General features: G+C 40.1%; 1 protein-coding gene across 5 annotated transcripts in view; it reads right to left on the reverse strand.

The window, feature by feature from the left end:
* Positions 1-836: 836 nt before the first annotated feature.
* The window catches only part of enah (ENAH actin regulator), a 146,392-nt gene continuing 134,142 nt past the window's right edge, over positions 837-13,086 (reverse strand). For 3 of the 5 annotated variants that reach the window (XM_085383113.1, XM_085383112.1, XM_085383116.1), the window contains exons 8-15: positions 12,934-13,067; positions 12,715-12,763; positions 10,767-10,818; positions 10,532-10,598; positions 9,460-9,507; positions 6,856-6,940; positions 6,004-6,061; positions 837-5,392 (exon numbers count right to left, since the gene is read on the reverse strand). In XM_085383113.1, the coding sequence (XP_085239239.1) occupies positions 5,355-5,392; positions 6,004-6,061; positions 6,856-6,940; positions 9,460-9,507; positions 10,532-10,598; positions 10,767-10,818; positions 12,715-12,763; positions 12,934-13,067 (531 nt within the window). In that variant the 3' untranslated portion in view covers positions 837-5,354. The remainder of the gene's footprint in view (positions 5,393-6,003; positions 6,062-6,855; positions 6,941-9,459; positions 9,508-10,531; positions 10,599-10,766; positions 10,819-12,714; positions 12,764-12,933; positions 13,068-13,086) is intronic. The other 2 variants (XM_085383114.1, XM_085383115.1) reach the window with 1 other exon arrangement.

A 13,086-nucleotide genomic window follows, 5' to 3' on the forward strand; every position in this document is an offset into this window, starting at 1 on the left:
TAAGTGAGCTCATTTTTAGTTAGTTTCCCCTCTTCCTGTTCACATCTGCTCAGTGTGCACGTGAGACGACGTGGAGCAGTCAGACATTATGTCACTTGACAGGCTGTGAAATGGTGTGCAGCAACAGATCTGGGAGGAGAAAAAGGAGATCGAATGCTGATTTCTGACCAAGTAGTTGGAATCTGCTCATTTCCACTTCCATGTTTCCATTGTTGAACTGCATTAAGATTAGTTTTGTATAAGTTGTTGTTTTATCATAAACTGGGCTTTGGTACTTTATTCCTCTCGAGCCGTGAAACGAGCCGTTTCAGCCAAAGTCTTTGTAGAATAAGAAGCATTTATTGGGGCGATTATTCTAAAATTTATTTCAAGTAACTTTTATTTCAGTGCATGTACAGGATCACCAGGCCAAACTGATAAAAACTGCTTTCAAAGGTGTGCTGACTCAGGCCACCCTCATTAAGTCTGTTTCGGATTGTTTGGTGGGACACATTCACAGTGTCCTGCTGAAGGTCATTTTGTAGCTGTGGCAGTGCTCACCCTGTTCCTTCATGTATATCAGTATAATCTTGACTTGAAGTTGACCCATTAGAGCATTAACTTAAATGTTCCCATTCAATTTTCCTGTTGACTCCTGGGGGAGCATAGGTCCGCAACAACCCCACGCCAACGGACTCTGTTCTGGGCTGCTCTCTTTAGCTGGGTCCACGTCATTCCGACGGCCTTCGCTTCGCTCTCGACAGATCTTCTCCACATCTGTTTGGGTCTCCCCACAAAATGTTCCCATTAAACAGTGAAAAATAGTTGAAATCAGTGATCATTTAAAAAGAAATCAGTTCTAGTATTGTATTGCAATTTTTATTTCATTTGCTCAAACAAAAACAATATGTTAGCATGTAAGAAAAGACTAGACATGAGAACAGTATGGTACATTTCAGATGATAAAAGAATACGTCTGGAAACCCCTCTACAAAACTTACTTCAGTCAGTCATCTCTGCCATTATTCCCACAAATTCACAACTTCCATTCCCTCAGCTGGATTTACAAAGTGTTTCCATCATTGAGCAGACCTCACAGCCAAAACCAAAACGTTTTTTTTTTCCCAATCAGAGATTTCCAAGCATGTAAAGAAAGCTAAGCTGCTGAACACAAAGAGTTTCTGTGACATTTAAAATGGCATGAGGGAACACAGAACACTGCAGCCAGACTCATTGGGACTTCCAAACAGGGCTTCAGGTTTACAAAAAACTAAATCACACACACTGAAGATCATCTTTGAACCCTCGTAGGCCTTGTGTATCAAAGTTTGATTGTACTTCTGAGCTGTAAGAGAAGCAGCTTCACAGCTGCATGGAAAGAAGTCATGAGTTATGTTGAAAGCAAACAGAAAAACACTTTGTTTTCTTGGAGGGAACAGTACCAAAGTGATTGAAACTCTCCCTTTAAAATCAACTTGACCATGATGAACAAAGAAAGAAACTGCAGATGATCATAATGACAGTCCCATAGATATTATTACTAGTCAACTTTAAATCTTTGACATATTAAATGCAACTTCGGAACAAGGCACAAACTACACAGCTCCACAAAAGAGAAACTTTTCTTGATCAAAACATTTCCACTTCCATTGTGACATGTTTCTGCTTTTGACAAAATCATTAAAACCTAAAATAAAAAGGCGACTTTTCTGAGATTGATCATGTTTAGCAGGAGACCGTCAGGGTTAAAATCCTTTGGTGAGAGAGCCACAATGTTGGTGACAGAGGCTCTGAGCGACAGCTGTCACGGTGGATTGCTTTGTTTGTGTGTGGGTTTTTTTGTCTTAAAGTGCAATCGATGCTGTGTAAACACTCTTGGTGAATGAGTTGATGAAACAGCCTTTTTTTAAGTGGATAAACCTAAACTGTCTCGAAAAAAACATTCCTCCATGGATCACACCATGTCCACACATGAACTGAAACTGCTTTCATATTGTGTTCACAGTATTTTCGAACCAATCTCAAACTGATGACTGTAACTGAAGAGGAAAATGACATTTCTCAAGTGTGTGATGCCTGATCTTATGTAGCAAAGCTATAACATCAAAGCCCTTAAACAGTTGTGTAGAATGAGATCCACCAGAGGCGCCAACATCCACTGAAAGACATGATTATCAAGCCATCTGTTGGGTTAAGTAGTATAAAAACTGTGGTGATAAGAACAACAACAACAACAACAAATTAGCCAGTTAACCCAAAGATTCTTCTAAAGGGGGCATGGCCACATATTTTACACACAGTTTGTTAGACGTGCCATTAGAATTTTGAAGATGGTGTAATGGTTTCTTTGGTCTGGTAGGAATTTCAAAATTCTTCCTCATGAATTCATAATCAGGTCCTCATGGTCATCTCAGCCTGCACTACAAAGCAAATCTGGCATTACAATGTTGGAAGTGTGCCCTTTAGATTCATCATGCAGGTAGCTGGTTCATCGAAACTTAAGGCTTCACTCGCACTTAATTTTTCAAGTGCCAGCTAATGACATCATTTGCGAGGCAATGAAACCATCATGAAAAAAAAAAAAAAAAAAGAGTTGCTTGTGCAATCTGCATATTTGCAAAGTTGCACAGAGATAGCTAGTTTAGTTTAGTTAAGCTGCATTAGCCTGCCTTGTGAGTGAATAGTTGTTGTCAATATGACGGTAGTGTCTGCAAAGATATGTCCCCAAAGGACACGAACAGCCACTGTCTGGCACTAAAGCAACCTCTCCACATACGAATACTGCCTCACTGAGGCTAATGGAGTTAGCAGTTAGCGTTATCTAAGTTAGCCGCCTGTCACCAACTTCTACAGAAATGAGTAATTGCTTCACTTTGATCCCAAACAGCATGTTTCACTGGTCTGCTGCTCTTTTGGGATATTTACATCATTTTGCTTGCTACCAGCAGCACTGAAACATGTGCACAATATGGCTGGCAGGTGCTAACAAGTTTTAGCAGCCCTCTCAACAGCACACAACTAGCAAAGAATCACCAAGCCAGATGAGCACTTGATGTTACCCCTATTCAAAGTGAAAAACGGGTGAGAATGTTGGAAATGTGACAGGTGCCCAAGGGAGCTAGCATTAGCTGTCACTAACTTAAGTAAACTAGTGATTACTCAGTGCAATTATCAGCTTTTCCATTTGATGTTAAATTACAGGCTGAACAAGCTTGTTTGCTCAGGCGTTTTTAGAATGTAATCGAAACATCGCAAGCGACACACTGCATCCAAGATTGTGTGGGCAACACAAAATGTCACAAGTGAGAGTTGGAGTCCAGAGAGACGAAACCTGAAATGTGTGTGGGATTGCTGCCTAGGAGTGACCTGTGGAGATGGTATGCTGCTGCTTTTTAAGATCCCATTCTGATGCTTGCAATATACACTAAAGACGCTCACGTTAAAACGTCACCCCCTCTTGAATGCTTAAATTGGCTCCTGCAGAGCACACTGTGGCTGTTAGCTAGCCAAGAAACTCGATTACGTTTTGGAAATGGCCACTCTTCAGGATCTCATTCAGACAACAAGAGTACAGAACCATACCACAGACTTTCATCCATTGCCTCAACCTGTTGCGTTGTATCTTGAAGCTTTGTTGGGACATCAGTCTCTCAGCTCCAAACATCTCTCTCTTTTACTGATTGTACTTTAAGCACTGAAGCTAAAGACATGCTGAAAGTGACAGTTCTATCTTATATCATAGCATGATAGGGGTAAATACAGTTTGTCATTTTAAGGATTTGACAGCAGCAGGAGAAAAAGGCAAAGAAAAAAAATGACACGGTAAGCACTGGTGAAAGAATGAATGGCACATTCATGTCCTTGCATGGACACAATCTCTTAGATTTTTGGGTTATCCGGTGCACCTTTTGAAAAAAAGTTTAATTTTATAAATGTTTTGAAATGAAAACAGAACAAACACCCCCCCTCCAAAAAAACCCAACAAAAAAACAAAACTAATAATAAAGTTCACCTCCAATGTGGCTACAGATACAGTATCCTAGGATTTATAGAAGAAAAATTCTGAGTGTGTTGTGATATAGAAATGAATTCCATGAAATGATGTCTTACAGTGTTGCGCTGTTATTCAATCACATCAGCTTTCAGCTTTACAGAAAGGTGGTGGTGACACAGTAACATCCAACAGGGGCCCAGAAGAGCCCCCCCGCAAAAAAAAAAAAAAAAGGAGACACTGAAATGTTTGGTGGTGTTTAGGAGCAGGGCTGTAAAAATAGATGCTACACTTATTGCTTGTATTAAAACTTGTGACGGGTAATGTAAATTCGTGGCAGACCTGTGACCTTCGCCGTACTAAGAAAACAAACATGCTAAAACAAAAAAACCCCACAACAGACTGAGAAGGATGGATGATAGAGACTCGTTAAATCAAGGGAAGGGGAACACCTATCTATACGTCTGGTCGAGGCGCATGGCAGGTGAATCAGCACTTCTGTTCAACAGGTAATGTTTGGTAGAGAGCTACAGGCAGCTACACCCCTCAGTGTCTCATCCACCTGCCGCTCGACGACAGAAAAATGACAAAAACGCTCGCTTTGGGAGGGAAACGGTGCCTCTGATGATGACTTCACAGATGAAGAGACGGGCCAGGGAGCATCCTGTATAAAGACTGGATTATTGAGCTACTCATATGGCCGTAGATCCACACTGAAACAGACGTTGGTGGAGAGATTTTATTTGTTTTGTCTAACTTTTTCTCTCTTTTGTATATGTTCAGGTTAAAATAATATTTGAGGAAGACGAGCTTTACAGTGTCCTGCAGTGTTAGCCTCCACCAGAGACTGTCAGTCCTTCATACGCAAACACACGCTACCCCTATGGCATTATGGGAGAAAAGTTTTTAAGTTTCCATCCTTCGGCTCTCTGCACACTCTTGATAAAACTTTTGACAGTGAGCAACTTGTGGTTAATGCAGTATCACAGAAGAGTTCACTATTGGATTTATTTTCTTCTTATAGGAGGACAAACAGAGAGGAGCCATCTTTGCATAAAGACTTTCGCTCCTCTGTCCTCCAGGATGCCCTCAGCAGGAAGGCGAGGGGAGAGAGGGGGTTGTGAGATGGGGCAGTGGGAATACGAGGCTTTGCAGAATGGATTCTGTGAGTCACAGCTATCAAAGGCTACAAATCTCCTACCACCACCAGCCTGTCTGACACTGCTCCGCACCAGATAATGTCCTCTCTGTGTGGTAAAATGATTTTTGTCGTAATCGCCACCGTTTTTTGTTGTTTTCCATTGTTATATTGTCATGTCTTTAAGTTGACCGGTGTTGTCTGTCGGTTCTTGTGTGTGTTTCTGAACGGGGAAGTCAGATTCCTCTATGCTGTGCTGGACCTACCCAGCTCCTCCCGGATTGCTGAAACACAGAACAAAGACACGGCCACATTCTTAACGTGGATCACAATAAACTAAGCCAACAACTGCAGTTCCTGTAACACTCACTCAAGGCTGGCTTCAAGGGTGAGTCAGTTTCCCCATGTTAAAATACCCAACTTTCGGTGAATCTTTGTAGAAGTGAAAGAATTGGAGCAAAGAGTTATGAACCACCACACTTCTCCAGCGTGTTTGTGCTGTTGGCACCTATTATAGCAATGCCAATAGAATTTAAAAAGTATGAGCTCCTTTGAATGTACACACCCAAGAAGATGATGCTCCAGTCGTGGTGAATGAAATTATAGTATTTTAGTTGTCAGTCAATTAAAACTAACAAGCAGATATCTGTATCCTTACATCACACTAGGTACACTGCAAAACACTGCTAACCAAACTTGCTAGCTTGCTAACTTGCTTAATGGACAAGTTAGACCTTCTTGTCAAAATATGATCACTTCTGGCTCTCACAAAATAAAAAAAAAAAGTTTTTAAACAAAGTGTCCAGAAACCATTACTGCACTGTCGTGTTTAGTATGGACTCACTACAAAGCCTTGCTGGTCTTTCTGTAGGATGACTAAAGTGGTGATAATTACCATCAATGAGCTCTTCTTTTAGTTTTGACAGCTCCTTCCTCATCTCATCAAGAATGTCCTAAAAAAAAAAAAAAAAAAAAAAGTCACATTTTCATATAAACATGATAAATGTCATTAGACCTCAGAGACGAGCTTGTCTTGTGCAATTGTTAATTTTGCCCCCCCCCCCCTTTTCCTTCTTTTACTGTGGGTATGCATCCTGGCAACTGGTAAAAGAAGCTCCCATCTCAACTTTACATAGTAGCTAATCCCTTCTTAGGTAATCTCTGTGGGATTAGAGCTAAAGACTTACTTAATGACACCAAGATGCAAACAAAGTGACATACACAGTATGGAAGGCGTACTAAAATGATGAGCCTCAAGTTTGACCTATAACTTAACCCAGGCTTACTCAGTGAGACAGTGAGTGTGGTGAGTGGGTCTGTGGGCTGTCACGTCTGTGGCCAGTTGTAGTGACAGATATGCAGAACTCTGACAGACTCTTTACTTATCTAAGAGGCTCATTCACAAGGTCAGAGGGAGGAGCTGCCTTCTAACAGGACTGCACACACCCACACTACCACGCACTGAACTACTAACAGGGCTGCATAAATAATGAAGAAACACAGACCAAGGTCAATAGACGCTCCAGTTCCAAGTTCCATTTTACTTTTATTTTACAACAACAGCACTATACAGCTGACTTGCTTTAATATGAAAACTTTGTGGAGCAATATTGATATTGTCGGGCGACTTTTGGGCCACAAGGAAAAGAAATTCAGTCACCATATACTGCAACAACCTGAAAACCACAATCACAGTATCAAAGGGAATATGCAGAAATAAAATCTGTGTCTAAAAATGTCTACTTACCTGTTTCAATCTATCATAGTCAACAGCTTCTGTTGGCACACCATTGGCACTTAAGGATGCAGTAGGTGTAGGAGTGGATTTAGGTCTATGAGAAAAGACAAAGAGCATAAAAACTACTTGTAAGATCATAAAGCAACACCAGCTACTATGTGATTTATGAGTAATAAATGGAGGTTTTGAGCTCAGTAAAATCATTTAAACCACACAATCTGCCCTCCTACAAGAATGCTGACTCTTGTTTAGCTGCTTGTAAAGCAACTTGAGTAAATTACACCATGAGAGAAAACAGCAGTCGAATAAATATGTCTCAAACTGTATTTGAATCTATTTTATAGAGGAGGAACCATAAATAGTTGAGAGGATAACAAATAAAAACAAATCCGATGTAATATTTGACATCATTTACATGACAATAAACTCTGCAATCAAACTTGTCTGTCACCACAGGCAGGAGATTTATTAGTATGCTGAACTGCACACTGAGCATTTTCTCTTTTGTGTTAGTCCGATATAAAATGCACATAAACACAATTAGCAGCCAAATCCTGGTCGATGCATGCACAAACATTGGATACTGTACACAGAGACATGCAAGGGAATACACAGAAAAGCAAACACACAGTTCTCAGCCACCTATCAAACTGAAATAAAGAGGGGGCAGGTCCAGTTCATGAAATATACTATAATTATATGGAAACTGGATATTAGACTATGCAGTATGGATAGTTTAATATCCATACTGTGAATACACCAAAATATTAAATTCCTTATTAATTCACTAGCACGTTCTGATATGACACAGACTCAGTATTAAGAAGCTGGCAGGTTAAATACTGGGTGCACTGGATATTTGTCTTCTCACATGTTCCTCTGTCAGCTGATGTCTAGGAGAGTTAAGGGCGTGACATAGTCACTCATACCAGATATCCCAAGAATGTGGTTGAGCTGAAGCTTCTCTGGAAAGAATAATAGTATAAAATTCACTGTGGAGAACTGAAAAACTTATAAAAAGGTTATTGCTTCCAGAAGACATTCCCTTACTTTTCCCACAGCTCTGGAAATATTGAATGTGTCCGTTACAAAATAAAGCAACCTCTGTTTGTCTAGACAGAGATTAGACCACATTCGTAACAGTGCAAATACACTTTACTACCCCTGTCTTTTTAAGGAGGAAACCTGAGGTGTGGCACAACTTCCCTGGACCCCCCCCACACACACACACACACACTTAAAGGAAGGAGGAGGATACCAGTAATTAAGAGAAGGCTGGTATTGCCCCATACACCATGTGAGGGACAAAAAACATTCAGAGCAGCCAGTTACTTTCAAGATAGGACACGTGACAGGAATGAGAAGTGAAGGAAAAGGAAGTGACCTAAACAGCAGGTCATTAGGTAGCTATGGGACTGGGAAAAATTCGGAAACTGAGATTGTGGTGTGTTTGTGTTCCTTTTCATGCTGGTCTCAGAACAGAAGAAATGGTGAAGGTAAGAAACAGACTGAGGAAGATAAATCAGTGCGCACACATTATACAACATTTACACAATAATTAAAAAAAAATATTAAAGCAAACAAATTAGTGTTTTGCAGATGATTTGGTGTATGTGTATATTGTGATTTACCTGCCCAAATGCTGCCCATCACACAGTAATACAAAATATAAAAAAAATATATATAAAAAGTAGCTACCCCTGGCTGTAGCTCAGGTAATACACACCACTACCTGAGCTACAGATACACATTCACATCGGGATGTGAATGTGTATGAATGTTATATAGGGAGCACTTAACAGTTTAGAAAAAGTGTTTGTGTGAATGGGTGAATGAACGAGTTGTATAAAGCGCTTTGACTGCTCAGAGTAGAAAAGCGATATATAAGAACCAGTCCATTTACCATAACAGTAAAAGTCAACGTTTTTCTGGTCAGATCAACAAAAAGCTCCGTGCAACACTACAGGGTCTGACAAGTGACAATCTGCTCAGCTCAGCTCTCTGTGGGCTGCATATGAAAGTCAATTTTATTAAGCTGGAATCAAAAACACCCATCTGGTCTTCTCTCTTGTGTACACACACACACACACACACACACACACACACACACACACACACACTTACACTTATCTGTCAGAGCCTGCTGGAACTGTTCTGGCTCTTCAAAGATAATACTCTGCCAAGTCTACTCTACACTGGGTGGACACACATTTTTGTGTTGGTCTGTATGATAGGGTGGGTGTACAGTATGTGACGGACACATATGGATTTCCCCATTTAAAATAAATTAAGTTCTGAGAGCAGCGGGCACACAGCATGCAAACACAATGACTAGATTATATTAGAAACCCATCATCCAGACGCACACTGATTTAGAACACACAAATTGGACCAAATGGCACGTATTAAACAACAGACGAGCAGTCCCGGCCCCCTACAAGACTGATAAATGTAGTAAAGAACACAAAGACGGCACACGATTCAGTCCAAACATCCAAGCACTTCGAAAGAACTCCTCTCCAACCAAATCGTCACAGCAAACCTCAACTTTAAAGGAAGTTTGATTTGAAGAAAAAAAGGTTCTCTCAAACTTTTCAGGGCTTTTCGCTCTACCTGTTGGAGGAATCTGCTCCCATGGGATTCCTCCACGGAGACTCTCGTCTGTGTGAGCAGCAGAAACACTGACTTTACAAATTACAGTGTAAAACCTATATATGTACTGCAAAACGCCAGCCTAATGGGAAGGCTTGTGTTAATAAGTGGTTGTGTAGATGTAAGAAAATACCTGGTAAAACCCTGATATAAGTTATGTTTACTTAAAGTTTCTTGTGGAGTTCCACAAGGTTCAATACTCGGCCCCCAAACTGTTTATACTATATAGATGATATCTTATTTGTTACATGTGTGGTGATGTCACTTATTTCAATTACTTTCTGCTGTTGTGGAAAAAGTCTGAAACAGCTTCTCATTTCTGTGTAAAGGAAATTAAAATGTACTATAATTCAGTGATAAAGTATATTTAAAAAACAAAACAACAACAACAAAAAAAAACAAAAAAAACAAAACAAAACAGAAAACCCAGAAACATGTGGAACCGCCTTTGGGTGAAAAGTTCTGAGTTTGATCCTTTTTTGTATCTAATCTGATTCATAACTGTTGTTGTTCAGGCTAATATTAGTTAATGCTAGCATGCCTGCTAACACAGATGAAGTATATTTTTTGATACATAAAATATGGTCTTGCATGGTTAAGGTTGACTAATTCATCCACCACACACCTTCATCTGGTTATGGATGTACACCATTTTTATTATTTGGGTCACTACTGTGTATGAAAATATGTGGTAAGGATGCCATTACATTCTCACCCGTTCATTCTCACACACACGCTGGTGGTCTTATGAATCTGCACATAAAGGCCAGGATAAGCTTTAGTGGTGTTAGCCAGCACTAAACGGCCCCAGCAATGCATCATGCTAAAGCTAGTTGATGCTTATGCTTCAATATATCCTTGTATAGTTTCAGAGGCTAGGAAATCATGTTTAGCTGTGTCACACTGCCATTCAGTTAGGAAATGATCGGCATTCATATCCTGGGTGAACTTAATAAACAAAAATTTAATTTAGAACATAAATGTACTTGTAATAAACAAACATTTCAAATGGAGATGCAGGAAGACACTGTACCTTCCAATAACTGGAGATTTGCTACCATTCATGGTGTTTGTTCTTTCCCATGGCTTCCTGGGCATGTCTGGAAAACAGAAAACAAAATATAAGAAATACTGAAACCAAACATGAACCGACATTAAGATCAGTATGCCTATAACCTAACGAGATTAAAGCTAGCTGTAAACCTTGTCACCAGTTTCAGGAAGATGCTCGTTAACTGCTAATGCTGTTGTCTTCATTTAACACTCACCTGGTGTGCTACAAGCTGACACTTTAGGGGTCGTATTTATCTCACCCTCCTCCTATTGGGCACACAGAAACAAGGTTTAATGAGTCACAATAAGGATCAAGAACAGGTCTTGTGATGGAGTGTCTACACAGAATCACAGACATCTTTTAAACAAATTTAATCTGTAACACCAACACAAACTCAGAATTTTATCCTGTCTTCCTTCTTTCACCCCAACCAATCGCAGCAGATAGCTGCCCCTCCCTGAGCCTGGTTCTGCTGGAGATTTCTTCCTGTTGAAAGGGAGCTTTTCCTTCCCACTGTTGCCAAAGTGCTTGCTCATAGGGGGTCGTCTGATTGTTGGCGTTTTCTCTGTATGTATTATTGTAGGGTCTACCTTACAAAATAAAGCACCTTGAGGCGACTGGTGTTGGGATTTGGTGCTGTATAAATAAAATTGGATTGAAGGTTATAAGAAGTTGTGAACTTGAGTAGTAGCATGCGTATTAGCAGTGCTGTCTATTCTGAAATAGGCTTGTTTCCTTAGTTTTTCAGTTGTCAGTAGTCTTATATCAGTGGGGTCATGTGTTGCAGGAAGTTCTCTCTAGATGACCTGCTGACAAACGTCATGATCTATTGGACCTCTGGCTGCATTATCTCCTCCATGAGGTTCTACAAGGAAAACTTTGGCCAAGGTCTTGATGCTCCACATGCAAAGTAAGTGAGAACAAATGCCAAATTCCCATAAAGCACATCAGCAACATCTTATTGGTTGAAAGGTGTTTGTTGTTAACAGTCTTTAACAGCTCTGTGCCACCCAACTTTGTCATTTAAAAACCTAATTTTGAAATATTCAGAATGACTTGTTTAGTAAAATCTAATGCTGATTCACAACTGTCACCGTCTCCTCCCAGGATACCAGTCTATGTCCCCACGGGTTTCGCCTGCTTCCCCAACGAGTTGATGCACACGCCCAGGCTGTGGGTCAAACAGAAGTACCGTGCCAAAGTGCTTGCTCATAGGGGGTCACATGATTGTTGGGTTTTTCTCTCTGTGTATTATTGTAGGATCTACCTTACAATATAAAGCGCATTGAGGCAACTGTTGTGATTTGGTGCTGTATAAATAAAACTGAATTGAATTATTCATTTTATATTAAACCAAAAACCTTTGCGATCAAGACAAAATAACAGAGTGCAGAAATTAAATGTTGTCAACTGACCAAAAAAACAAAAAACAAAAACGCTCCCTTAAAAACTGACCACATATCTAGAGGCACAAGTTTGGAAAGCTAGAACGTGGCTGTTGCTATATGCAGGTAGAAAGCACTAGATGATTTGTAATTATAAGCAAGAAGTTGACTCTTAAATGCCTTTAAATACCTGTGCGCAAAACATTCATATTGGCCTCCCTACTTCCACTGCCCTTATTAAGCCTGGCAGAACCATGACCAAAGCTTAAAAAAACAACAACCCCCCCCCCAAAAAAAACAAAAAAACAAAACAGGAAACTAAATCAAACAAACATAAAAAACCCCCTAAAAGGCTAGATTTTCTCCATAGAATCATGTATAAGTAATTAATATAATACTCTAGGAATAGAAAATAGTATGGAAAATGTTCAATGTTCAGCTAGAATTCAACCATGTCAAGTGCTATTTAAATAGTGATTGGTTTATATCTTTATTAATATATCCACAACTCAAAACACTATTTTCTGCAATTTAGGTAAGTACTTTATGACATATGTCAATAGTAACAGACAGGTATGTAGAACATGACATCCTCTAAAGACATACAGACTTTCATATCGAAAGTACTCAGTGATCAAGGAGTGAAAATACTCTGAAATAACCAAAGCACACTGAGGAGCTATCGTCTGACGATAGCAATAATGACATTTTGAAACAAAGTCAAACACAGGACCATAGCATGACAGGGGCTTAGACGATGGTTCTGGTATTACTTACTGATCTCTGGTCAGGTTCAGGTGACGAGCCCTTCTCCGCAATTCTTCTCCTGTAAGATGTAAAAAGCCCAGGCACAGTGAGGAGGGCTTAAACACTGATCGATATCAAGTCTCATTTCCAAATTTAAAACCACTAATTGCCTATTTTCAGAAATTAGGACAAAATTTGCATGGTGAACAGACAAATCTGGTTTTGGATGATAATATCGTGCGAGTGTACCTCCTGGCCAATAGGGCGCTCATCTCCTCCATAAGCCCCCCTCCTCCAGGAAGTGGCCCGTTACCTCTTGTCTCTGATTTAGCCCCTGTGGCCCCCATCATGGCTGCTGCCAGAGCTGCCCCTGCATCATCACTCTGAAGGGCCACAAGCAAA

Source organism: Rhamphochromis longiceps, linkage group LG15 (assembly GCF_057381845.1).
Source record: "Rhamphochromis longiceps isolate RC_006_pf linkage group LG15, R_longiceps_female_GT1.1, whole genome shotgun sequence".
NCBI classification, from domain to species: Eukaryota; Metazoa; Chordata; class Actinopteri; order Cichliformes; family Cichlidae; genus Rhamphochromis; species Rhamphochromis longiceps.